The 25,807-nt window shown below is 43.4% G+C and overlaps 3 protein-coding genes across 3 annotated transcripts; 1 reads left to right on the top strand and 2 right to left on the bottom strand.

The window, feature by feature from the left end:
• The first annotated feature begins 6,447 nt into the window (after positions 1-6,447).
• On the top strand, positions 6,448-7,113 carry atoh1b (atonal bHLH transcription factor 1b). Its single transcript, XM_068740788.1, has one exon. The coding sequence runs from the start codon at positions 6,448-6,450 to the stop codon at positions 7,111-7,113; it is 666 nt and encodes a 221-aa protein (XP_068596889.1).
• Positions 7,114-10,455: 3,342 nt separating this feature from the next.
• On the bottom strand, positions 10,456-15,787 carry ddx41 (DEAD (Asp-Glu-Ala-Asp) box polypeptide 41). The gene is made up of 17 exons (XM_068740371.1): positions 15,761-15,787; positions 15,036-15,125; positions 14,522-14,672; positions 14,347-14,421; positions 14,167-14,227; positions 13,945-14,081; positions 13,791-13,863; positions 13,527-13,680; positions 12,817-12,953; positions 12,314-12,476; positions 12,023-12,154; positions 11,864-11,935; positions 11,682-11,778; positions 11,310-11,459; positions 11,162-11,233; positions 10,931-11,041; positions 10,456-10,805 (listed from the first exon to the last, which is right to left on the bottom strand). Exons 1-17 carry the CDS (start codon positions 15,785-15,787, stop codon positions 10,669-10,671), a joined length of 1,839 nt encoding a protein of 612 aa, XP_068596472.1. The 3' UTR covers positions 10,456-10,668.
• Positions 15,788-17,551: 1,764 nt separating this feature from the next.
• On the bottom strand, positions 17,552-24,921 carry fam193b (family with sequence similarity 193 member B). Its single transcript, XM_068740535.1, has 10 exons — positions 24,769-24,921; positions 23,509-23,790; positions 22,752-22,935; positions 21,420-21,635; positions 20,177-20,588; positions 19,853-20,036; positions 19,532-19,765; positions 17,953-18,997; positions 17,785-17,860; positions 17,552-17,681 (listed from the first exon to the last, which is right to left on the bottom strand). Exons 1-10 carry the CDS (start codon positions 24,919-24,921, stop codon positions 17,585-17,587), a joined length of 2,883 nt encoding a protein of 960 aa, XP_068596636.1. The 3' UTR covers positions 17,552-17,584.
• Positions 24,922-25,807: the final 886 nt, after the last annotated feature.

The raw sequence follows: 25,807 nt of genomic DNA, 5'->3' as shown, positions 1-25,807 counted from the left end.
TCACTCTCAAGGCAGTTCGGTGACTTTGTTGGCACTGGAGACGTTGAAGGTCATGCACTTTCAAAAAAAAAGATCACTCGTTGGAAGCAGCCTCGTACGATTTGGGGATGTCTACATAACTTCATAAAAGCTCTCGCTGTGCAGCATGTTTTAATTTAGTCTGCAAGGTCAGAGAGGTCAATGGACAAAGTGTTGCTCATCTCAGCTGAAGAGCCGCACGCTGCTTCACACACATCAGCATGACACAGAGCGCTACTGCCCTCTACTGACAGCTGCGTGACACTGATGGCGAGAATGGATCGAATCTATTCTTTTCTTTTTATTAATGGTGAGGGAAATGCCATGAAAATACCAATGAGTTATTTCTCTGTGTGTGTGTATGTGTGTGTTTTAATCATTGTTATTTTATTTTATTTATTTATTTATTTATTTATTTATTGGGGGGGGGGTCTCGTCCAAGACAGAAAAGGTCCAGAGTAGCAGCTGCTGGACTGAGGATACAATCACATCTTGCTGGGGCCCATAGCATGAGGGATGTAATCCCCAGTGAACCGAGCAAGGTCTTATTATGATCAGATACACATCTTTATCCTCACAGGAAATAGCTTTTGGATTGTTGAACATTGCCGGAGCCTCCGAAGATCCCTTATACAGATCAATATCTTTCTCCTGCAGGATTTAACCGACGTAAATAGGTGGTAAGTACGTATTTTATTAGTTGGGATGTGTGAAGGCGTTATATGTGTACAATTGATGATAAAATGAAATTCTTGTACACCATACAGTTGATTTTAAGTAACATCGTGAATGTGGTGCGAACCTGAGGAAGTATGTAGTGTTTGTCCCCCCTCTGGTGGTCTTCTCTGATATTACACCTATTTATTTCAATGGCGACTCGCTTCAATTCATGCAGGTATGAATATAAAGTATTCATAGTGACAATGTATTTATATAATAAGATTTCACAGCTTCCAGTTCACAGCTGTCAAATTGAATTTGGAGGACATTTGGTGTAATGTGATGCAATACAAGAGCACTATAATAAAGGATATGCAACACCTGAAATAGGAAATACTACTATGATTGTTTGTGAATTACCATCTGTGATACCTTTTGAGGTTGGCACTTGTATGTTCAGCAGTTAACGTTTTGTGGGCCTGATTTGCATGGATATGGAAGTTTAAAAAAAAGGAAAAGAAAAAAGAAACATCCAAATATTTAATTCCATCCATTTGTTCAGCGCCACAAAAGAGGTTTAAGCACCAGATGGCATCATCACTCTGATGCTGTGTGAACAGCAATCAGAAATGCATTTTCACAGGTTTCTAATGGCTCTGGTTCGGTTGAAATAGTGGAAGGAGGTTTATTTCTCAGGTTCTAACCTGTATATGATTTTATGTTGTTTCCTTGTTAATTACATGCATTATAGTCAATAATTACTGTAAGATCTCAATGTTAGGCCATTGTGAGTTTAAAAAATAGATGGGTATTGTAGCTGTTTTTAGATCCCTTAAGTTTTTAAGATGTGTATATATAAACATAATGTAAATATGTCACCATAGGGGGGGGGGGGGGGGGGGTCAGCACATCCATTACACACTGTATTCGTTTATGTACTGCTGAACAGTATAGCCCCTGATGCTCAAGCGTCTGGAAGTCTTTCTTCTTCCTTTGATGAACTAAGTCTATACAGCCCATTCCACGTTTGACTATCTGCCATATGGTGTGCTACAAGAAAGCAGCTCACTTGAATCTTCATTTTTATTTACATAAATGACAGCCCACAAATCAGATCAGTGAAAATACATTTGCATACCTCAATATTTTTTTATCTCACTTAGACAGATCAGAAAATTAAACCCATGGCTAGGGAGACTAATGCCAGTGCTGGACACCCTTAAATGAAGTGTTCATAATTTTACATTTAGTCTGTTACAAGTAAAATTCCTTCATTCAAAACATAAAAGTGGGGTTATTTACTGTTAGCCTATTGGGAGTAATTTATTAGTCTAATCTCTGTATCTTTTGGTAATTTTAGTTTTCTTCCAGGAATGGAAAATCTGAACATTAAATCATCAGAAGACAAAACATTCTAAAATCACAACACCAAACATTCTATCATTAGAACATAGAACATTCACTCATTCATCTTCCGGTCCGACTTCGTCTCCTCCTCCTTCTGAGTTTATCAATTATCCTTCTACCACAGATAACATTTACTTAATGATCCGTTACTGTGACTAGAATATTATTTGCACTGTTACAAATTAATGAGGCCGTTAATTGTCCTAATTTGGTCTAAATTTGTGTTTTCCTTTGCTCAGACGCTCAACCTCCGGTAGCTGTGGCTGAATGAGGATAATTACAGTGGAGACTGCTCCTAACATCAAGAGGTTCATTCTGCCTGATGGGTGACTCTGTTGAAAAAAAGCTTTTGAAACACCTTATTGTTAGCAAATTAAGGAGTCTTTAATTCAAATAAAAGAGAGACAAAAGGCATTCTTACTAGAAAACCAGTAAGAACCAACATGGTGCGTGAGGAACCTCACTGGGTTCAGTTTAGATGGGTTCTAAGGAGGCATAGAGAGTATCTAATAGCAAATAACTACTGTCACCTGCATCGGCTTGTTTGTTTGTCTGTTAGCAAGATAACTCAAAAGGTTCTGGACGGATCTTGATGACAGGAAGGAGGAAATGTTGATAATCATACCAGGAACAGCGGATTAAATAAATTGAAGTTCATCTGGATTGGATATTGAATGTCGATACTGTCACAATATGGATTTTTTTCCCATTTACTTATAATGGAGGCTTTTTCAAAAATTCATATCTGGTAAAATATGCATTGAATTCACTCAACAAAACTCACAGTCATGCAGGAGTCCGATATGAACTATCATGCAGAATGTCTTCTGGATCTGATCCAGAATGAGGTCAGGAAGTAAACCTTTAACATTAAACCCCATTAGTGAGGGTTGCTACGGTGACTCTTGCTGCAGGTTGATTTCTGCCCTGCACAGCTGCGGAGGCATCGTTGAACTGAACGAGACGCACCTGTTACACATCTCACCTAATCAGCTCCTGCCTCTCTGGACACTAGTTCTCTTTAACAACTCTGTATGTTCAGACTCTTCTGTTCTGTCATCCTGTATCACCTTTAATACCTGAGGAAACAGATCCAGTTAAAATCGGGGTAAATCTTCACAACAAAACTATTTTGTTTTTTCACCCTTTCAATAATGTCTCTGATTACCTCCACAAAGGAGGTTCTGTTTTTGCTGGCCTTTACCTATGCTGGATCTGCATCCAGAAGAATCCACCATCACTGAAAGTGTGTGAATAACTTCTAAACTACTAATGATATCAATGTGAATCCAGTTGCTAAATGTTTGTTTCCATGGTTAAGGAATATAGATAAAATAAATTTAGGGCCATTATTTTTAGTTTATATCACAATATAGCGATGCTGAGGTGGTCGGTGGAGGTCTGCACTCTGAGTGCTTTTCTAATTCAATATAGACAAAGTCGGCATGTTAGCATTATTTAGAAAATATACAGTAAACCCTGCAACTCAAGAAATGAACAATAGATCAGCAGCCGTTTAGTTAGAATGATATGCTATTAATATAATAGGCGTCACATTTCCCTTTTAATCAATAAAATTGCCCTTTTTTTGCAGGAAACCTGCGATAGAACTATGAAGTTAGTGCAGCCTTACTTCTGACGCCTGTGTGCTTTGTATTGATGCATTATATATTAGTTGCTGTCATGCATTGAACATGTGGACAATGAAACAGACGGTTCAAAGTGAAGCCTCTCAACCACAATAGAATTAATTAAAGATTGCTTCGGGTAATGGTTTCCCAACAGAGGTTCTCAGGGATAATTAAGAATGCTTAAGTCCTCCCTGGTGAAATGAGAGCAGCTTTAATTTCACTATCAGGGCTGCATCTTTTGCCAAATTTCAAACAAGGCACTTTCATTATTGGCCTATAAGGATAAAGATAAACACACCCATACCGGCTGCAATATGCATGCTATCAGTGTGTGATGTAACATCTTAGGTACAGTAAATGGGAGCCACGTAGTGTGAGTGTGTGTGTGTGTGTTGCTGTGGCTGGCTGGTTGGATTTAAGGTTTGAATAGTTCTGCGTCAGGATGAAATATTGGGACCGTTGCCAGCTTCCATCACCAGCGTCATCGGGCAGCTGCTGTTTTCTATGCTACGCTGGTTTCCAAATTATGAAGGCATTAGAGGCCATAAACTGGGCTGGGATGTTGCAGAGGAATTTTGTGCTGGTTTTTTTTGTGTGTGTGCGTGTGTGTGCGTGTCATACCTTTATTTGAAAGCTGACATTGTCATATAATGACTATAAACCGAGATAATTATAACGTGAATGACGGCTACAAAAGTTACAGCTATTAGCTGTAACCGCTGTAACGACGAGTTTACAAAGAGCATTCAAAGGCAAGTGGCCTTAAACGTCCATATCCAACATTCTTGCTGTCGTTCCCATATTTGTCTGGAGGTATCCTAATATATTAAACCCAAAAGCACATCAAAGTTCCTCAATTATTGGTTTAACTCAATACAAGTATTATACATTACGAAATTGGTATTAAGGCAGAAAATAGAGTAACAATAGAGTAAAATTCAAACGTACAAACTGCTTTTGCATTCTATATGTCGATATATTTTACTCGCACAATAACTATGAAAGTTGACTCTTTAATTTGTTTGGGGGGGGGGGGGGGGGTTGTAAAAGTTGGATCATGTTGTCTCCTCCTCCCTTCCTGGTGGGACAGATCCATCTCGCTCTGGCTGCTGTTACAAGAGGTCACTGAAGTTAACCTTAGAAATGTTCCCCACACCTCCCGGGGGCTCCGCCGCCACTCCCCCCCCCCCCCCCCCGCTCACGCCCCACACCAGATGGGAGGTGTGGTAGAATTTTTAAAGTCTTCTCTCTCAGGGCTGCAGGCTGTTGCGCTGGCAGTGAGGCTGAGGGAATGAAATATTCATGCAGCCCAAAAGTGAATGGGACACCCCGGGACGGAGAGCGTGCCGATTTATTCAAGGAGGACCAGGCCTCATTAAACTGCTGGCAGAGAGGCAGGTCACGGTGATTTTCTTTACCACTGCTCGACCCCGACCGTCTCACACACACACACACAGAGAGAGAGAGAGAGAGAGACAGACCGAATGCCAAATGTATCCAAGTCCACATCGGGGCTCCCCGGCTGGACAGGTCTGTGTTGGTGCTCAACATGTAATTGATGACCAAAGGAGGAATGATCACGTGTCAGAGCTGCGAGCTTCGGCGTGGCATATGGGAGACGTGGGTGCCACACATGAGGTGTGGAGCTTGTGTGAAGTGAAGTGCCAGGGGACAACAGCTGAAAGGCACAGGGGCCCCGAGTGAACAATCAAAGTAAGAAAAAAAAAGAAAGGACATAAACTTCTAATCATCATCATCATCATCATCATCACCACCACACTTTGCAATATTATTTCTGCATGTTTTGATCCTTGCTTCCTGATTCATAAATCGAGTTATCAGTTATCATGGCTCCGTTGTGGACAGGTGTGTCCCCGGCCTTGCCTTCCACCTGTTCCTTTTATTATTCTTCTGCAAATAATCTGCGAAAGATTGGCCTCCATTTTTTTACTGTTTGTTTGTGATGCAAACCTCACTTGGAAGCGGCACCGGGAGGGGTGAAAAACCACGCAGTGGACGGGGGAAATGGAGCAGCGGCGGAGGACGAGGGCGACAAAGATGGGGACATATTTGTGAATATTTGTCCGTTTTAACTAAACACCAGATTCAAGATTCAAGAATCTGTAATCTGGTGTTTAGTTAAAACAGACAAATATTTAACTAAACTCCAGACGGAGCAGTGCTCCTAATCTCATTGTGTATCCACTATGCAACGACCATAAAGGCTTTCTATTTCTATTTCTAAATTAATCATCACAGAGAATTAGAACTATTCTTCTAGAAAGATGAATACTAACCCCCGAGAAAGAAAAACAACAACTTTGGAAAACATCAGAACTCGACTCCGCATTCTGGAGTCCAATTGACCGATAAATGTAAAGGAGCCGGTGATCATTGCTGCTGCTTTGTTCGAGGAAGGGTTTAATGATACTTTTACGCGTCGCTCTTAAGTGATTCAAAACTGAAATCCTCTGAGGATAATAACGGGGGGGGGCGCTTTGCCTGATTGTCTCTTGACAGGGTCAGAGGCGATTGTTGCCATTGGCTGCTGCCTCCCGAGCCTGCAGGGCTGTCAGCGCCGCTGGGAGTGACACCAAAGGTGACCGGACGAGACGCTATAAAATGCTGGCGCAGCGCAAAGCCCCTCTAGAGACGTGCGCGCATCAGCCACGGCGTTCTGCGTGACCTTTCTCTCCGCCGCGCACGACCATATAGGCCAGCACATGCAGGCATGACAGCAAGAGCGGAACTTTCAAACTGGACAGACTACCCGGAGGACTTCACGCTGCTCCAGCAGCGCAGTCTGGCGCACATCCACTCCAAGGCGTGGATTTCATCCGAGCCCCTTCGCGTCCACGGCGCGGCGGACGCGGGCCTCTCGTTGGAGAAACGCGCGCCGGAGCTTCTTCCCGACAGGCTGTCCGCTGCGGGCATCACGGAGGAGGACGGCGCGGACGCAGCGGGAGACAAGACGAGCCACTTTGGCCCCCACAAACACCGGCGCGTCGCGGCCAACGCCAGGGAGCGGCGGAGGATGCACGGCCTGAATCAGGCGTTCGACGAGCTGAGGAGCGTCATCCCCTCCCTGGAGAACGAGAGGAAGCTGTCAAAGTACGACACCCTCCAAATGGCGCAGATCTACATCACCGAGCTGTCGGAGATCCTCACCGGGGTGGTTCGCTCCGAGTGCATGAGCCCCCGCCCAGGCTCAGCTGATGACCTAAGCCCCCCCAGGATGAGTCTGACCGGAGGGCAGCGGGGGCCCTGCGCCTCCGTCGGGCACGTTTTAATACTTGGATCCACGTCTGACTTGGGCTCGCATTTATCCGCAGCGTCTTCCAACAGCAGCGACGGGGAATCGAACCCCTTCAGCGACACGGAGGAGAGCCAGAAATAGGTCGCCCGTCGCCGCGTCCCTCCCCTGGTGGGAATAAAACAGAGGAGCTGAAAAACCAAATATTGGGCCTCTCCAGCCCACATGACGACAGAGCTTTATCCTCATGCCACGTGATTTCATTTAAGTCCTTCCTATTTGAGGTCATGATGAACTCCCAGAGGCCTTTTAATGCACTTTATGGCCTTGAACATCATTAAAGCATCTGCAGTGTCATTAGTGATGTCTGTTTTAAATTAAAGCAATTATTTTGATATTTATGCATAGCTATTTTATGAGGATTCTTTTGTAACAATAAAAGATCTACTATCCATTTGCTTAAGATTTATTTCTGTCTGTCTGACAATACCCGAATTTGTTGATTCATCCATGAATCCTGAATCTATAGTCTTCACGACAAAACAGCTTGGGCTCTGGATATTTTTCATATTTAAAATATAGAATTAAACATAGCCCTCTTTATTGTTTTGTTTTGTTTTAATTAGGAGGAAATACATCAAATACAAGAATACAGCAGGCTGTGTAACCTACAAAGAAACATATCTCCAAAATGAAAGAGTCCAACAGTATGATCAATAATGGGCAAAATCACATCGAAAATATCACAATATTCTATAACATTCCAGAAAAAGGAATCTCAGTCTAACATTCCCCGTAGATGTAAAACAAACACATTTAGTAATTGTGTTTTCTGAGGATTTATCAAACTTAAATTTGCTCCCTGTCTGTTTACTAATGGCCAGATGAGAAACAGGAGCTGCACTCCAGAGAGGAGAGAGGGCTGGAACTCTGCCAGGTCTTTGGAAATCATTTCTGCCAGCCATGTATTTATAACTTCCAGGGGTCTCTGTGGGGGGGGGGGGGGGGGGGGTGTGTTGATAGAGGAGCCTCCTCCATCTCTTTCATCTCATCCACTGCTTCTCTACCTCATTGCACCCCGGATGGAGGCGGTAACTCACAACGGCCGGTTTTGGGGTTTGGGCTCGTCGACGGGAACAGATTGTAAGTGTGCCGGGTGCAGGCTGAGGTCCAGGGGGTGACGGCAAGGCTGCAGCTTGGGGTCCGAGGGACAGTAAACTATTTTCACATCCGAACATGCACACTGAATTATCCATCTCCGGTATAAACAGATATTTTCTAAAAATAAAAAAAATAGGTGTGAACTTTCTTATAGGTTGCATTACAGCCTCCATGGAAAGACAGTATTCATCCTCTTCCTCATCTTCCTCTCTCTCGTGGCCTCATTGTTTTGGGTGAAATAAGGTTTGACAACAGACGGCCTGCTTTACCTTCAGCAGGGAATTTAATAATATTAGAGTAGTGGTTGGCCGACTCGTCCTCCCTCTGTGTCAGCAGAAACATCTGCTGTGGAACCAGTGGGCTTGCTGGTTGTGGTGAGAGCATTACCGGTCGACTGATCAATAAGACTTCTTTTTCACAGAGCATTGCTTAGTTTAAGGTAGCCTGGAAGATCTGGGGGCCGTGCCTGGACAGAAAGATGAACAGTTCTTCTCCTGACTTGCAGCGACGGCCTGCTTCGATGCTGAAGCCGCCCTGCGATCACAGCCATTAATACAGACCTTAAAGGAATAGTGTGACACCATGGAGGAAGTGCATCTGACAAGATTAACGGCACTCCAATGTCTGGAGAGTAGCTCGCAGCAATTGATTTTCTTAGCTTACAGCAGGTGGACTGGGAAAATGGAAACTACAGAAAGTCTAAAAGTACTAAAACTTCATTTCAAATCTTTTTCGTTGCATGGGCATCACATCTCTCATTTATTCAGGTTGTTGGTGTTGCTGGAGCCTATCCCAGCTGTCTACTGGCATACACCCTGGACAAGCCGCCAGTTCATCACAGGGCCAAACAATCATTCTCACACACACACACACACACACTCACATCTATACGGACAATTTAGAGTAACCAATTCAGCTAATTCACATGTTTTAGATACTGGAAGGAAACCGGAGAACAAGGAGAGAACCCACGCACACATGGGGAGAACATCCAAAATCAGAACTCGAACTCAGGACTTTCTTGCTGTCAGGCGACAGCGCTACCCACTGTGCCACCTCATTTATACGGTATATAAAAATACAGAATACTTAAACTATTCTTGTCTGATTTACTCAATATGTTTCCGATAAACAGTAACAAGGGGTTGAAAATTTTACAATTTAATTAAGAATAAATGATTATAAATTAAGGCGGTATTATTGTTCAAGTCACAATGGCGATGAAAAAGCGACAGATATTTTCAGGAACCGCAGTGTCCACTCACAAATCCTGTTGCATCAGACTTGCACTTCTCACAAATATTGATGCAAAATAGCACCGGGTCCCATTTTAGTACTGAGGACACAAACTTACAATCCACTCACTGCACTGGTTTTTGGTGAAGGTGGAGTGAGTGTGATGTGTGTAACACTAGAAACATGCCGTGCTTGTTAATGTGAAACCATGAAATATCAGATCCATTCCACACCCAGTCAGTGTTTCCATCACCACCTCTTCTACCTGCAACAGAAAACATGGGATGGTGCTTTTCAAACTCAGCCCGAGGGATCGGACGGTTGGAATTCTGCCTCCTATAGCCTTCCAGGCATCACACATCTCTCCTCGGTTGTTTTCCCTCCACTCTTGTATCTAAAGGATTGTTTTGGAAAGGTGGGTCTAAATCTTGCCCTCAGATATGACAATGAGGAAGTTAAGATCATATCTGTAACTTCTATCACTTCACTTCTCTAATTCTTGCACTTGCACAAGCTGCGTTCTTCCTTGCATCTTGCTTCTTTAAAGTCATAAAACAGTGATAAGAGGATAGAGTACACTCCATGCAATGTTTACCGTGCCACTGCTTTTACAGAAGGATCCTGGCGAGCACGCACACAAAGGGGTTTTTGACAGAGGAAATAGCTTGACACTGGAGGACAATGACCTATACACATCTTAGAACCTGGCAACGCTCTTTCACCTGCAGAAAATAGCTGAACAGCCAGTAAGCAATCAGGAAAAAACTCAATGGGGTTGTTTTCATCAATAAACAGCATAAACCCAGCACATGGTGGATTTTCCTGACCCGTCTACTGCCAAAAAGCTTGGGTACTCTAAGCAGCTCTGTGCGTCCATTGGCAGAGCAGTTTGTTACAGTAGTCAAGTTTCTATGTGCACAATTTTCCTTCCACTTCCAAAAAAGTGGTTTGGAATATTTTCAACACTACAACTTGTTATTTTTAGTCCCCTTACATTCTTCTGCAGGTTTTAGCAACTTCTTTACTACCAAAACTGGCCCGCCACCTTTTAGTCCCTCAGGCAGAGCACAGAAGACCAAAGCAGATAAATTTTGTTTTATTTACAAATCCAGTATCAAAAATTTACAAAGCATATATTTTTACAAAGGAATGAAAATAAAATGAAAACATGTATTCTGACAGATCTGCAAATTATGTACGACCAAAAGACACGTCCTCGGTTCAGCGCCGCATGGCTTACTCAGAAATGTCTGTTCTGTTCATTTCTGATTGGAGAAGCTCCCCGTGAATGAAACGCTCTTTTTAGAAGTCCATTGAACTATGAGCCAGGTAGTCTTTGCGTCCAATGTTGGTGACCTGCTTGGTCTGCACTGCCTCCAGTTTGGGACAGTCTGTAATACGATGGCCAAGACCACCACAAAATGTACAGCCCCTCTCTCCTGCAGACACACAAGAAGCAGGTTGGAAAGGTTTCACGTGAACTTTCCCCTTTCCTTCTGTTACTGTGAGATGAGCACAGCGGGTTAGAGGTACGCTATAAATTTAGGAACTAGATTTGACTAACCTCCGATGTCCAGCATGGTATCGTCTCCTGTCTGGAGCACCAGGAGGACAGGCGGGACCTTCTGCTTGGCTTCGACCAGCAGGGCTTTAAGGTCCATCAGTACAGACTCGTCTATGGGAAAAGACATTGTTTTCACTGAAGTAGGTATGCTGCCTAGATTTACTAAAATGCACTGCAAATATTGTGGAAATCACCAACACAGAAAATGTATTTTAGCTTGATAATTCTCACCACAGCCTTTATTGATGAAAGTAGTGGCGATACCAGTCTTTCCTGATCGCCCAGTTCTTCCAATTCTATGAACTGGAGAAAAAAAAAGGAAAATCCTTAACACAGCTTGAACAATCTCAAGCAGTTTTGAGAAGGTGACGACTCCTACCGTAGTTTTCTATCTCCTCAGGCATGTCATAATTCACTACATGCTGTATCGCTGGGAAGTCCAGACCTTTGGAGGCAACATCCGTGGCAACTAATACCTCTTTCTTCCCTGCTTTAAATGCCTCTATGGCTTTTGTTCTTTCCTCCTGATCTAAAAAAAACATCGACACAACAAAAAGTCAGAGATAACGGGATTAAGTGTCTGCAGGTCGCTCGGCCTCAAGATATAAATGTTGACATTTGCATGCAGGGTGCCATCTGGTGGGAATGATGATCAACTACATGGGTGGTCTGAGGCGAGTAAATACAATCCTCAACATGCACTCTGACGATGTACGGATTGCTATCTGGTTAGAACACAGCCTTTGTGCACCTTTCCCTCCATGGATCGCCACTGCCTCAATTCCTTTAAGCAGCAGATACTCATGGATTGCGTCAACATCAGCTTTCTTCTCAGCAAATATCAGCACCTGTCAATACGAGCATTGATCGACAAGAGACATGAGATATACAAACTTGGTACAAGTCAACATCATAGAATGTGTAAGTACTGACAGGGGGTGGTGTTTTCTGCAGACACTCCAGCAGGTACACCATCTTGGCCTCCTCTTTGACGTATTCCACTTCCTGCACACACGCAAAGTATTTACTATTACAGTACTACCGCGACATACGAGTGATTTGAGTTCGCTGATTGAGTGACTTGTAACCTACCTGGATCACATCCAAGCTGGCAGCGCCGGCCCGGCCCACGTTGATTGTAATGGGTTTGACCAGCGCACTTTTGGCAAAGTTCTGGATCTTCTTTGGCATGGTGGCACTGAAGAGCAGGGTTTGTCTTTGTCCCTGCAAAACAGTGTTTGAAATCATTGCGTGTCTTTTATCCGTTAGTCTCAACAATTCAAGATGACATTTCCCAACCTCGGTTCTCTTAACAAAAGCAAAGTGTGAAAATATCAAGTCTGAAACGACCCGCAAGGCCGGGGAGAAAATAGACCGACTCACCTTAAAGTAGGAGAAGATGGTTCTGATGTCTTCCTCAAAGCCCATGTCAATCATCCTATCAGCCTCATCCAGAGACAAGTAGCGGCAGATGTCCAGACTCACCATCTTCTTCTGAAGCAAATCCATCAGTCTGCCAGGCGTAGCGACCATCATGTGGACACCACTGGAACAGAGCGGAGATAGTGTCAGTTGGAAAATCAGCTCAAACGACTTTCACAAGCTCGGTGAGTCCCTCTTATTTCCATGTAGCCATGATGGCCGTTACGGGCATTCACAGTGTATTATATTTTGGCCTATTTAGTAGTGTGAATGCAAAGCCGCCCTACAAGTACAAGAGTGTGCAACCCTAAAACACACTATTAGAGCCTGTGCTGCACTATGTGTGCACTCTATAATGAATTATGTCTGGAATGTTTAACAATAGAATTTTACTGTTCTCTACACAAGTTCAAATTGAAACTATAGATAAAAGAGCAGACTGTTTTTTCTTCCCGTTTACTCACTGTTTCACGACTTCCATCTGGTCCTTGACAGACATCCCCCCAATGCACAGGGCGGTGCGCAGCTGAGGAGCTCCCTCTTCCTCCAGCAGCTTGCAGTAGTACTCAATGATCCCGTGAGTCTGCCGAGCCAACTCTCGCTAAAAAAGTAAAACGAGAAGTTTACACATTTTAAAATCAGATATTGAATTAGCAGAAAAACATACTATCAAATTTCTAATTGTCTCATCTGCATATCCTTTCCTTTCATTCACTGTGCCGCTCATCTACGTATCCAATGATTTAAAATACTGTTTTGCAGGGACAATTGTCACGGGTGTTGCTGGAACATATCCCATGGGCGAGAGCCAGGGTACACCCCGGCTGTGTCGCCAGCGCATCGCAGGGCCACTTACACAACAACTTACACGCACACCTACGGACAATTTAGTGCGATCAATTCATCTAAATGGCATGTTTTTAAAGGTGGGGGGACGAAAAGCCACGCGGACATGGGGAGAACGTACAAACCGCACACAAATAGGATTCGAACCCGGTACCTGCTTGCTGTGAGGCAACAGCGCTACCCAGTAAGCCACCCACATACCATTCCATCTGTCTAAAACGTGAGCTGTAAGATATGTTGTAAAATTATAATAAATAATTCTGCCATCCACAATCCCAACGCCACAAATCAGACTTCATGCGTTAAGCATTGTTCGTGTGAGTCTCACTGAAGGGCAGATGACGAGTCCATACGGCCCCTCCCGCTTATAGAAAGGCAGCCTTTTCTCCTGCTCCAGAGCAAACATGATGATGGGCAGCGTGAAGACCAGAGTCTTTCCAGAACCAGTGAAGGCTATGCCAATCATGTCCCGACCTGAGAGACTGCAGACAAACGGTTGGCTCAAGTTCAGCGGTTTGAATGTACTTAATATGCGTTACGTATCTTACATAATACGCGGATTGCATACGTTATGTCCGTTTACTCAACTTACACGGTGGGGATGCCTTGGATTTGAATCGGTGTCGGATGAACAATGCCCTTCTTTTTTAAACCCTTAAGAAATGCTGAAAGAAACGTAAAACTGTGTCAGACCAAACAGTCGGAAGGTTTGTTGTTCATGAATGGAAGACGGAGTATGTTGTTACCTGGTGGTAGCTTCATCTCCCTGAAGCTTTTGATTGGAAAAGGGATGCCCTCTCCATCAACCAGGATGTGAAACTTCTTCCTGACGCGCTCATGTCGGGTCTCTGGCATATTCAGGATGTAGCGTGGTGCCGTCCAACTAGGAAGGAAAAGCTCGGTTAAAATACAAGCAGGAAAACCCAACAAAATATTTACTTCATAGAATCTGTAGGCAAAGGACCTACCTCGTTTTTATGGGATCATCGTATATGATGCCTTTGGCCATTTCCTTCACGGACATCAGAGCTGACAAAAGAGAGTTAGTGTTCTAACGTCTCTTTATTATCTATCAAAGTCAACATGTTGACGGTTTCAGCATGGATTTACAGGAACTTAACAGCATTATCTTTTTTTTTTTTTTTTACCTCTGCCCTCTGCAACGCTCTCCAGAATCTTCTCTTCTTCTTTCAGCTGCTTCTCCTTTGCAGACTCCTTCCGGGCTACAGAAATAAAAGCATCACAGAACCAGCGTAAATGAGGAGGGTGATGAAAATATGTAAAGTAAAATCAAGAGGCTGTAATCATGACGGGACTGGATACCTTCCGCTTTTTCCTTGAGGTGCTGATGCTGGTCGAGGAGACTGACGTTGGAGCGAGGTCCCAAGCCGTCATCTTCATCCCTCTGCTCCTCACCGCTGTCTTTCTGATCATCATCCACTGCCTTTCCTCGCAACCGGAGCATCTTCTGTAGCTGTGAGGCACAATTATAGAAAACTATCATTCAGTTAAAAAAAAATTAAAAAAAATAGCTTTGATAATGATCATATTGTTAAAATGTATTTTAGAGTAACTTTAGGTTCCTTAGCCTGCATTCAATGGACACTTTTTTCTTTACACCGATTCTAATACTTAGTTTAAAGGACAGATTCCTGGACCAACTTCAGAGTTACTTTACTACAGAATATAAATATTAATCCAACTATGTGAAATTTACTGGGCTCATTTTATATGAGGTAACATGAGGACAGGGACCTGCTCTTATGAAGAAACTAGTGTTCATTCCATCCCCCATCCCAGACCCATTCTAGAATGGACCGTACCATTATTAACTCACCATTTGCTGTTTCCTTATTTTGACTGGAATATACGGAACATAATCTTCATCTTCTGATCCTTCAGAATTGTCCTCCTTCCCATGGGATCTCTGTACAAATAAATAATCAGAAGCGTTACATTCTGTTTTCCCCACTCCAGGTGACATTGGCGCTTTCAAATACATCCAGTACAAGACCTTGCAAGAAAATGCAACCACACTCCCACACATAGAAAACATGAAGGAAAAAACAGCTGCTAGTTCATGATTTTCTGCCTGCTTGTGGTGTTCATCAGGGAAGTGGAATAAGTGAATGTACATCTGATTGCTGTTCTCCGCAGATTCATTTGTGCCACATTGAGATGGATCAATAATCCATTTATCCATGTCCAAAAAATGTGATTAATTCTGATCCAGTCCAGCATCCACCTTTACCTGCCGGAGGATGCTGAATACGGTGTTGAGGTAGACCCTACAGTAGCTAGCTTCGAGTTCCATTTCAGATCTCTGTGGGTTACGTTTCAGCCAGAGGTCTAAGATTGTGTTCTTTACGTTTCTATCGCACTTAAATGTTTCACAAAAACATCGCAGATCATTCAAACACTCAATGTTTAGATTTAGTCGCTTGTTTGTTCCAATAAACATGATAAACATCGTCCTACGTGCTTCGACTGGAAGTATGCGTAGCTAGCTAACGCTAGCTCGCGTAATGTCAAAATATTCACGGTAGAATACGCTGAAATTACCTTTCTTGGTCGACTGTCGGGTTCCATTTTTACTTTTGAATACAATGACGTTCCAAATGTCCGTTAATTACTAGCCAAATATGCGGCGCACGTCGATTTACTACAGCTAATCCATATGTAGCTACAACAGGAGCAGCGCAGATGCCGTACTACGGAACACCGGAAGGGCCAAACCGTGTCCACGCACGCGCTGCAGGTCGAGCATTAAAGGTTTATGTGCGAACAAAAGCAGAAAGCAAACACGACACTTCATTTTTTTTTTTTTTGTCAAAATGGTATTGTTTTTAATCTTTCCGGTCGAAAGATTTTTTCACAGTATCAAAAGTGAACCGTAAAAAAAAGAAACAAGCCAACATACACTTGGCCATAATCGATATAGTATAAATCTACATTCGAAACATTAAGATACTCTTATCTAACTGAATACACCCTGGAAAGCATCAGAGATGTTCTATGGAAAAAACAAAACAAAACTCAGCACCAATTCAATGAAGAAATTATTAATGTCAGTGAAAGCCTTTATCTGAAACGTGGGTTCTGAAGGTCCTTTGTCTCAATTCATCACTGACATTTCTCATCCAAAGACTATCGAGATGAGGCCTTCAGATAAACTAGGACTACAAAGAGCTACCAAGATCACAGTACTGGAGAAAGTGTAGAATGGTTGAAATGGAACTCACACTATTATAACAGGGGCAGAAGAGAATCGCCCAAGTAAGCATTAAAATGAACTGCAAACAGTGAGTGATGGTTTCAAAGCTAAAATGAATGTACTGGCGTGCCTGTCACTGTTGAAAGAAAATGTAATGGATTTAAGACAACAGCTGAGGTTATCGGATATCTCTTGCACCAAGTTATTATTAACACCAAGGGAGGATTGACATAGAAGAAAAATAATAATTTAACTGTCTAAAACAGGACTGGGGGGCGTACGTAGAAATTTCCGTACTACACATCATGCATGGGAACATTTCTTGCATGGATATTTACTTGAAATTATGTATTTATTTATTTTTTAAATACATTCTGCGAGTCAAGTTTCTAAACTGTCAAGTGAATTTTTTTTTTTAACCCAAAACGTTACACGAGTAGTGCCTAAATATTCATGTTTTTCTTTTTTTAATAAACATTGTTTCACCGAATACCAAAAGAACTCTAGCAGGTCGTGAACTTTGTCACTTCTGTCTCCCATCACTGATCCTTAAATAACTTGGTCACAAATAAGCATGATTATTCCAAACGCACTGCTCGTCAATAAAATCAAAAGGAAATTATTGCCTTATTTGAGCGGAGCAAAATCAGGTGGGCTTAGGTGCTGTCCCATTGGATCAGTGAGTTTCATCTTGGGATCCAGACCGTTTCAGTACAGAATAAAACAGGTTCTGGTGTCAGTTGGAATTTTTTCTTGTCACAGGCTGGAAATTAGCAACGCAGAACGTGAAGAATCGAACTGAGCTTATTGAAACTCAGATTTTTAACGACGTTAAAATGTCTCAGCTTTGTGATAAAAAACATTTATTTCATGTAAGGTATTTGTTTACATACTACAGCACATGGATGCAGTGGATTCAACACACCTTTTTTTTCTCTGCATTTTTGCATCTCTCATTTAATAAACATTTCAACAATAACAAAAAGGGTAGACGTGCCCTTGAAAATGACCCCTGGCTCGTCAGCCACGAGCTATGCTCCAGTCCTCTGAATGGTGAGTATTTTAAACCAAGGTCCCTTGGCTTAGGAAGGGAAGAAACGAGGGAATGAGCGAAGGCCTCGGGCCAAACTGGAAGAGTTTGTGTTTTGTTTTTTTCCTGGCACTCATCCAAGTTATTGAGCTGCATTGGAAGGAACCTTTTTGAGGCTGAAGTTGGACCAGTTCACGGCTACCTTCTGGCGTGTTTGTTTTGCAGAATCAATGCAAAACCTACAGAAGACAAAGACAGACAAATTACAAGCAAACCACAGTCTGTGATTCAGTGACAGCGTATTCTACCTATCTATCATAATACAGACTTTATTCAGCCTACCTTTTAAAATATTCCACTTCCCGGTCAATTTCATCCATTTCTGTTGGATCCCCATCTTTAGGGAGAAATACGTCATCTGGGGAACGACAATAGAGTTTAAAACATTTAACAAACATTGCAAAGACCATTTCAGATTTGGTGCGCCGTGTCAGAGATGCTTTCTGTTACCGATAGCGCTTCTGGGCTTTTCTCCCTTGTTCTTGCTCTTCTTGTTTTTCCCCTTGGACTGTTGCTGTTGTCCGTTTACCGAGACGGTGGGGTGAACATTGCTTTCTGCCTCCTGCTCCGGCCGACCACGCGTTTCTTGGTCACTTTTACCCCTTTGTGGATTTGACAGGCTGCCATTGGCTGGATGTTTGGATGATCTGCCCTCCTCAGCTTTCTTAGGCCAATTTCTCTGGTTTTCTGCACAGTGCTGGCTCTGCTTGTTCCCAGCTTTTGAGGAATTCGAAGCCGTTTCTTTAGATTCACTGGTTTTCCGCGTTTCATTCCCAGAGGCAGCTTTGGTGGGTTTGTTGGAATTTTGTTCCGACACAGAGAGCTCCTGTCTTTGCTGCTGCTTTTTATTCTTCTTTGACTTCGCACCACCGTTCCCAACTGTAGCACTTTTGGGATCCGGTGTGTCTTCCTTCGACTTGGCGGTATCTTGAGCTGGCACATGCGGCAAACTATCTGATCCGATGGAAGTGCACCTTTCTGGGGACCAAACCCTTCTAAGCTTTGAGAGACTTGGGGTTGTGTGCAACCGCTGGACGTCCTTTGATCCAGCAGGTACCCCGGATGCTGCATTGGTGTTATTAGGGGACGACACAGCAGTTGTGTCCTCCCATCCGTTAACCAGGTCCAAGTGGTTCTTAAAGGTTCCAAGTGAAAGAGGGGCCAAGTCAATTTCCATCTGCTGCAAGCCAGAGGAGCCATTGAGATGGGACAGTAAATGGTTACCCTCCAATGTCGCTGCCTTCTTTGGGAAATCATTGACGTCCAGATTGAGGTCGTACATACTAAAAGAGGCCCGGATTGAGTCTTTGATGGTGTTCTTTATCTCTTCAAGCCGACTGGTGAGGAAACTGTTGACGCGCTCGAGCTCCAGCTGAGGCCAGTCGAGCAACCGGCTGGCCTCTGAACCGTCAGGCATGGGTTCATCGACCGGATCAGACGGGTTGGAGTGAGGGTCACTGCCTGCGGCACCCATGCTGCCCTGCTGGGCTTTTTCCTGAAACACAAAGTGTACATATCTGAAGAGTTTGAACACGTGCACACAGCAATGTATTTTTTTGTTATCGCGTGTGAGGCTGTGTATTAAATATAGATTCTTTCTTTGTGTCCTGACTGAAATGAATCTGTAACACCCAGTTTGGCATCAGACATCTGGTTTAGATCCATCATCCTTCAATTCTCAAATGTAGTTACAATAAAGGTTTTCATGATACAGAAAGCATTTAATGTTAACTTAATGATTGTTTTTCGACAAAGGCAACGACCCTGAATTATACAATTGACCATCGGAAATAGAACATTTCATCCTACATGTGGCGGTGAAATTTCAGTTCTAATTTTATTAGCTTCACTGTTTGCTCTTTACCAGAGATGTCCTTAAACTGAATTATATGACCCATCAAACTGTTTTGGGATTTGGTACTACAACGCGTGTATCTGTGAGAATCAAGTGTCAAGATTTTAAAAACACCCGGCCTTACACCATAAAACAAGAAGACAACTATGACGCATCATTTCAAAGTTACCACACCTTCTTCTTTTGTTTGTGCCGCGCCCTTTTTGCAGCCTTGGCACTGTTGACAGGCTTGGGCTCAGAGCTGTTTATGAAGTCGAGCAGCTCATCTACATCTCGGTTGTCAATAGCCCCCGTGACCGTTAGTTCTGAATCTTGGCGCTGAGGCAGCTCTTCCTTGCGGCGAGTCAGACGTGAGCGGAGCTTCTCTCGAATCTCAGCGTAGTTACGGCTCGTTGGTGCAGCTGGAGGCTGGAACCAAGTAACAGATAGCAATACTGTTTCTCAAAGAATGCGAGAAAAGTGGAAGAACAGACAGTAAGAAAAAGTCGCAAGTACCGCATTGTGCCCAAAGAACTCGCAGTAGCAGCAGTCGCAGTACTTCCCATCCTTCTGATTGTTGGAAGATGATGCACAGGAGCTCCTCTCAGAGCTGCTGTCTTCATCGTCTCCCTCGTCCAGCTCAGACGAAGGGTGGCACGATGACCCATTAGTCATTTTGTGCCCCTTACATGCCTGATCCCTTAAAGAAAGAAAGAGGGGGGGGGGTCTCATTAAATGAATTCCCAGTAACACCAATAAGGCCTTCAACATTTTGAATCAACCAGGCTAAATAAATTAGTGGTTTCTCAATTTCACTCAATCAAGAGAGGCGACACTAACCTGCAGGCCCCAGCTGTCAGGTGGCTCAAGTTTGAGGTGCCAACCGGTCCTGCACTGTGTCCATTGCAAGGGTGGTTACAGCCCAAGACAGACGTGCCCATCTTGCTGTGTTGTGTGTTCACCGCAGGGACGTGAGAGTTTTTACACGGGCTGGGCTTATGGGCAGATGTTGGGCTGTCTGGACCGGGAGAACCGAGTTTCGCTGTAGGTCCATGCAGATTTGGTACCGGGGGGGTGAAAGGTGAGTGGGCCGCCACACCAGTCCCAGATGAAGAGGTGACATGGGAATGCTGCCCAGAACTTGGCTTTGGGGGCAGGAGCGAGGAATGCTGGGAAGAGAGGCCTGTGGGACTGTTGGGGGGTACCGACAGGTCCGTGTGTTGATGGTGATCGGTGGCGTGGAAGGCTTCACCTGGAGAATGACATAACATGAATGTTAACACTAAAATATCTTTTCACACAGTGCAGCAATCCGATATTTGGTTACAGTTTAGCACCTGTGCAGTCCTATGAAGATACTAAAATAAGAATACCATTTACAAATAATGTAATAAATTGGTGACATTTTAGGGATTAATTGAAGTTTTCCTCGGAGATATGTAAAAATACACATGAATGAATTGAAAAGATGAAAATCAAACTGTCATTATAAATGGTAGATTGCCATGACAGCATTTCATGATAATATCAAGTTTTAATGTCCAATAGTACCTGCCTGCGTTTGGTGCGACATGTCACATGGAGAAACTCTAAAAAGAACTCAAGAGAAAAATTTAAATCAAGGACCTCGACTTAAAATAGGTTTTCAGACATAACTTTACAATTCAATCTCCAGTAAATATGAAAATACAAAGTTCAATTTGCAAACAATTTTGAGAAAATGTGTTCCGTTTGAAGGGTGACGTGCACCATCCAGACATGGATGGACTTAAACCATTCCCATATCCCAACCCGCAAGCCATGAACAATGAGTTGCGCATTGGTGGGCCGGACGACTCGTAATTGAAATTTGTCGGATACATCTTAGTTCCGTTTTAATTTACTGTTGACTCAGTAGGAGATTTGAAACATTAATCTCGATAAATACATTTCTGCCAGGCACATACATTCAAAAATACACAATGCCAAATACATTTACACAAATATAAACAACATGAATATCTAAAAGTCCAATGTGACCGGACGTTCCATGCTGCAGGTTTAACAAAATGATTTTGAGCACCAGACTCGACAGGAATATCACCTGGTGGCGTTGGCCGACGGCACATGGTCTTGAAGTGCTTGGGAGTGGTCTTACAAAGATCTGCTGAGGTAGACAGTGGGTTCCCGGCAGAAGATCCACTGGAACTCTGGGATGGGTGACTGTAGGGACAGACTTTGGCGCCTGAGGATTTAGCAGACTTGCCAGGTGCTTCATGAAGTCCTCTTTTCTCGTGACAGATTGACCCCGCTGTTACACCTGGAGACGGAAGAAATGTTTGGTGAGTTTTTTTAAATAAATTATGTTGACTTTCAGACAACATGGCAAATGTTAGAATACAAGGGAAGTATTCATAGCGTCTAAAATCATTGCTGACAGTAAAGCTTTAGGAACAGATTTATACTAAGGATGAATGCTATGGACCTTTCATCCCAACAATGAAAATGACCTGCTATGAACTGTGATTAACTCTGTAACTATAAAACGCATCCACACAGTATTTAGGGTTCTGCTCGACACTGCATGGCGTTACTCAGGAGCTGCAGTTTGATGTCACGAGAACAGCTAAAGCCTCCTGCCCTTGCTTCTTCTTTGTGTTCATTGGTGGGTACAGTCACCGGCTGCATCCAAGTGAGTTCATGCTGTATAACGCGATGCTTGAAAGCAATTATTAAACCAACAATCCTATTAATTGTTGGTTTTGTTAATTATACATTTATGGCAGTACACATCTCCAGGCTCTGAGTCTTGGAAATTAAACACAGAATTTTTGGGCTGCTGTTTTTTTGTCTGGGAAAAAAATTTATTTTGCCATTTTTACTTTCCAATGTCAAAATGCGATGAACATATAACACTAGCACTTTTTAGCTCTGAGGGTACAAATGTGAAATTAATCAGTAATAATTATAGGGGTATGCAGTAAAAATAGACTTTAACCCCACATTATTGTGATAAATACCATTAGTATTTCATAGCTGCGCAAACCGACAACAGAGCCCCGGATCTTCTGTGGAAAAGATTTTGTTTTTAATTTATCGCAACCATCTCCGTGAAGCTGTTTATATAATTAATACTATCTTAATACTGCCCTGTTCCACATTGATCACTACAGACTTCACAGCTTATGGCATGCTTCAACAAGATGCCTCTTTGTTCTTCAAAAATGTAGTAAACTAAAACACCTGAACAAAGTGGCTAAAAGATTTACCACACATGCACCGCTAGGTAAGGAGGCTAACAAGCCAGTTACATTTGTGACCATTTCACAAAACAAAAACACAGCATAAAACGTTTTTCATGAGGTCAGCACTCAGCAATGACTTTGGCTGCTATTACATGATTCAGCAGCTGGTTTTTAAACCTATGATGACAGACCTTGCTGCGAGTGTGAAGAACTGTGGCTGCAATGTTCTCCTCCATTGGTGTGGGCCGAGTTCCAGAGACCAGACAGTTTGTGGGCTGACAGGAAGGAACTTGGGTCCCAATCCACAGTACTTTGCTCTGGGTAACCGTTCCCACAGCTCTGCGACTTACAGGAGGAAGAGTGTGACAATGGTACCTGGATTAAAAAAAAAAACAAGTAATAAACAAGCAATGGAACCCAGTAGGATAATCACAAGACTGTTCTCATAGGTTTACATTTTTGCACAAACCATTGCACCAATATCAGCTTGTAGCACATTAAATAATGCAAAGACAACAAGCAAAAATATCCTAAAACGTAGACTACCAAATGCCGTGGCAGTTCTGCATGGCATCCGTAACGGAAAATGAGTGGAGAAAAGTACAACGCCGAGCCGAGAGGAGGGGGTACTACTCAGCGGAAATGTAGCTTGCGTTTGTAATTTGTGTAAAAATAAGTTAAAAACACACAAACAAAAACAAACAACCAAGAAAGTAAATGTACAAGTTCCTGAGAAAATAGATATAAACTGTACCTGAATAGTAGACTATTTTAAACTTTACATGAAGTGTAACGTTTTTACAGATTTACTGAGAGACTGAGCTCTTCCAAATGCAATTCTCTGTGTGATGAAATAAGAGGAGATAACCAATGGGAAAAACGCATCACTAAAAGGAAGATATAAAACTAATCTCGACGTATGACCCAAATCAGTCCCCTCTTATTTACCGGGGTGGGCTGCTCGTGGGCGCTCCGCCTCTCCTCCTCTTCCACAGTCTTGCAGCAGCTCTGACAAATCCACAGGGGCACCTCTCCCAGCAGGGACTGGGACAGGGAGGGCACTGCATCAGCAAGCTTACGCCCCGGCACCTCCCGCAGTAAGGCCTGGGAGAGTGCCGGCACAGCGTCAGCCAGCTTGGTTCCATGCCCTCCCCCCGGAAGTCCATTTACGGAGCTTGCCCCCCAGTCCTTGAATTCCCGGTGGCACAAGAGACAGCAGTTGTGCATCGGCTAGGCAGAGATGGAGAGAACAAAGAAGACAGGTTACGGTAGTTAGTACAGCACACTGTGTGTGATCTGTGACGTATCATTTAAAAAACTGAAGAAAGAAAAAAAGTGATATGAAAACACAAGATTTTTTTTTTTTTAAAAGACTGTATTTGGATAAAGTCAACACAGTCTAATACTAATGTAATCCAAAATGTCCAACAGTTAAAACCCGTCGAAGCGACCCGCTACGAGCAGCCTTTAGAGGTCAGGTGCAAGGTAAGCGGCGATCCTGAACTTACACCGCAAACCGACGATTCGACTTTCTTTTCTTTTTTTTTTTTACATTACTCTCGTGCCTCTCCAATACGGGACTGGTTCTGCCAAAATATATATAAAAAAATGCATAGAATTGTGTAAAGAGCTCAGCCCAAGTCTGAAAGTAAGCTCCCATGATTATGAGCCCGTTATGCCTTTCAGCTAACGACCTAAGCTAATGGGCTAACTGGGCAGCCCGAGCCCACTGCTGGCTGAGCGCTTCCTGCGGCATTAAGTGTAACGTCGGGCAGAATGCACGCTTGCAGCACGCTAGCCGGAGGCGCTAGCCCCGGCTAACCTTCCGGCTAAAGGGGTAGCTGGGCAGACGAAGAGTTGCAAACGCTCGAAACTGGGACGGACCCGTGTCTGACAACGTCACCTGTCTGGCGAAGGCGATGATCGACAACGTCGCGTATTAGCCTCAGCGCCGCCCGCGAAGTTCAGCGTATTATTTACCTAACTACGGTTTAAGCGACGTGAGGTCTCTACGTCCACGACTACTGGAGCATATTCGATCTGCACGAAAACAGCCTTCAACTTGGTCTCTGCACGATCATGCTTCAAAATAAATAAATAAAGAGCTAGCACAAGGGAGGATGCTTGAATTAGCATGAAAGGTGCTAGCTCTGAGGCTAGCTCGCCTATTGTACAGAACGGCGATTGGCTTGCTGCTAGCTAACATACCTGGTTCGCCCTGGCAGCGGGCAGCCTATCCAGCCCAGCATCTCCACCGCCTGCTCCATCGCTGGGAGACGCGGGGCTCTTCGGTGCGGTCTGCTGTCCGGGCGCAAGCTCCTTCTGGGCGACCCCTTGCTGCTTGCTTTTCTTCCGAGCCATTGTAGCGGTGTTTATAAAAGGCTTTGTCCAAGTTTGCACCAGTTTCTGGAATTCCGGGAGCACACTTTCGTTCCTTTCTCGGTTCTCTATCTTCTCCAGTCAAGACAACAGCCAATATGGCGGACGACTGGCTCGCTCGGGAGTTCATAGGTCAAAGATACTGCTGGCAATGGGGCTTCACTTTCGCAAGCAGACGGACAAGTGAAATGCAATACGTGCAAATGAAGCCAGACGGCGCCATATTGAGTAAGGTCAACGAAGAATCAACTGGACCTGTTCAAGTTTGATTGAAGACGTTTCACCTCCGTTCCATATGTTAAAAATAAATTATATTAAACAAAATTGTTGCAGATGACCCTCTTAAATAATTATAATACAAGGTTTGAGATACGTCGGCGCTGCAAGCAAAGAGGAGTTATGGGCTGAGCCGCTTTGATGATGCCTTCAAATTTTCGGGAAAATTGTTTTTCTAAACAAATACACCGTAAGATGTGGACAGATTGATACGTGAAAGTAAATAGTAATATGTAATTACTTTGCCACTTTGTATGTGTTCCATCACATATAATTATATCGTATGCGAAAACAGACGCAACTGTACGAGAAAATCTCACATCTATATTTTACATATTAATATGTCATCCATGTATGTACTATTCAAACGGAAATAAAAGAAGATTTGACATATTTATATGTTCAACTTTTTTGATTATGTTTATACAAACCGCATTTTTTTTAAATCTCTAATTTCCGAGGTTGTGTGGAACACTTGAAGGCCGCATCAGTGTTACTCGTTCCGTCTATTGAGGACGTAGCACAGACGTCCTCATCTCCTTCAAGCTCTTGGCATTCCACTGTCGATTGTTTACCACGGTTGTTTATTTGT

The sequence above is a fragment of the Brachionichthys hirsutus genome, chromosome 6 (assembly GCF_040956055.1).
Source record: "Brachionichthys hirsutus isolate HB-005 chromosome 6, CSIRO-AGI_Bhir_v1, whole genome shotgun sequence".
Lineage (NCBI taxonomy): Eukaryota > Metazoa > Chordata > Actinopteri > Lophiiformes > Brachionichthyidae > Brachionichthys > Brachionichthys hirsutus.
This window is presented reverse-complemented; position numbering and strand designations above follow the sequence as displayed.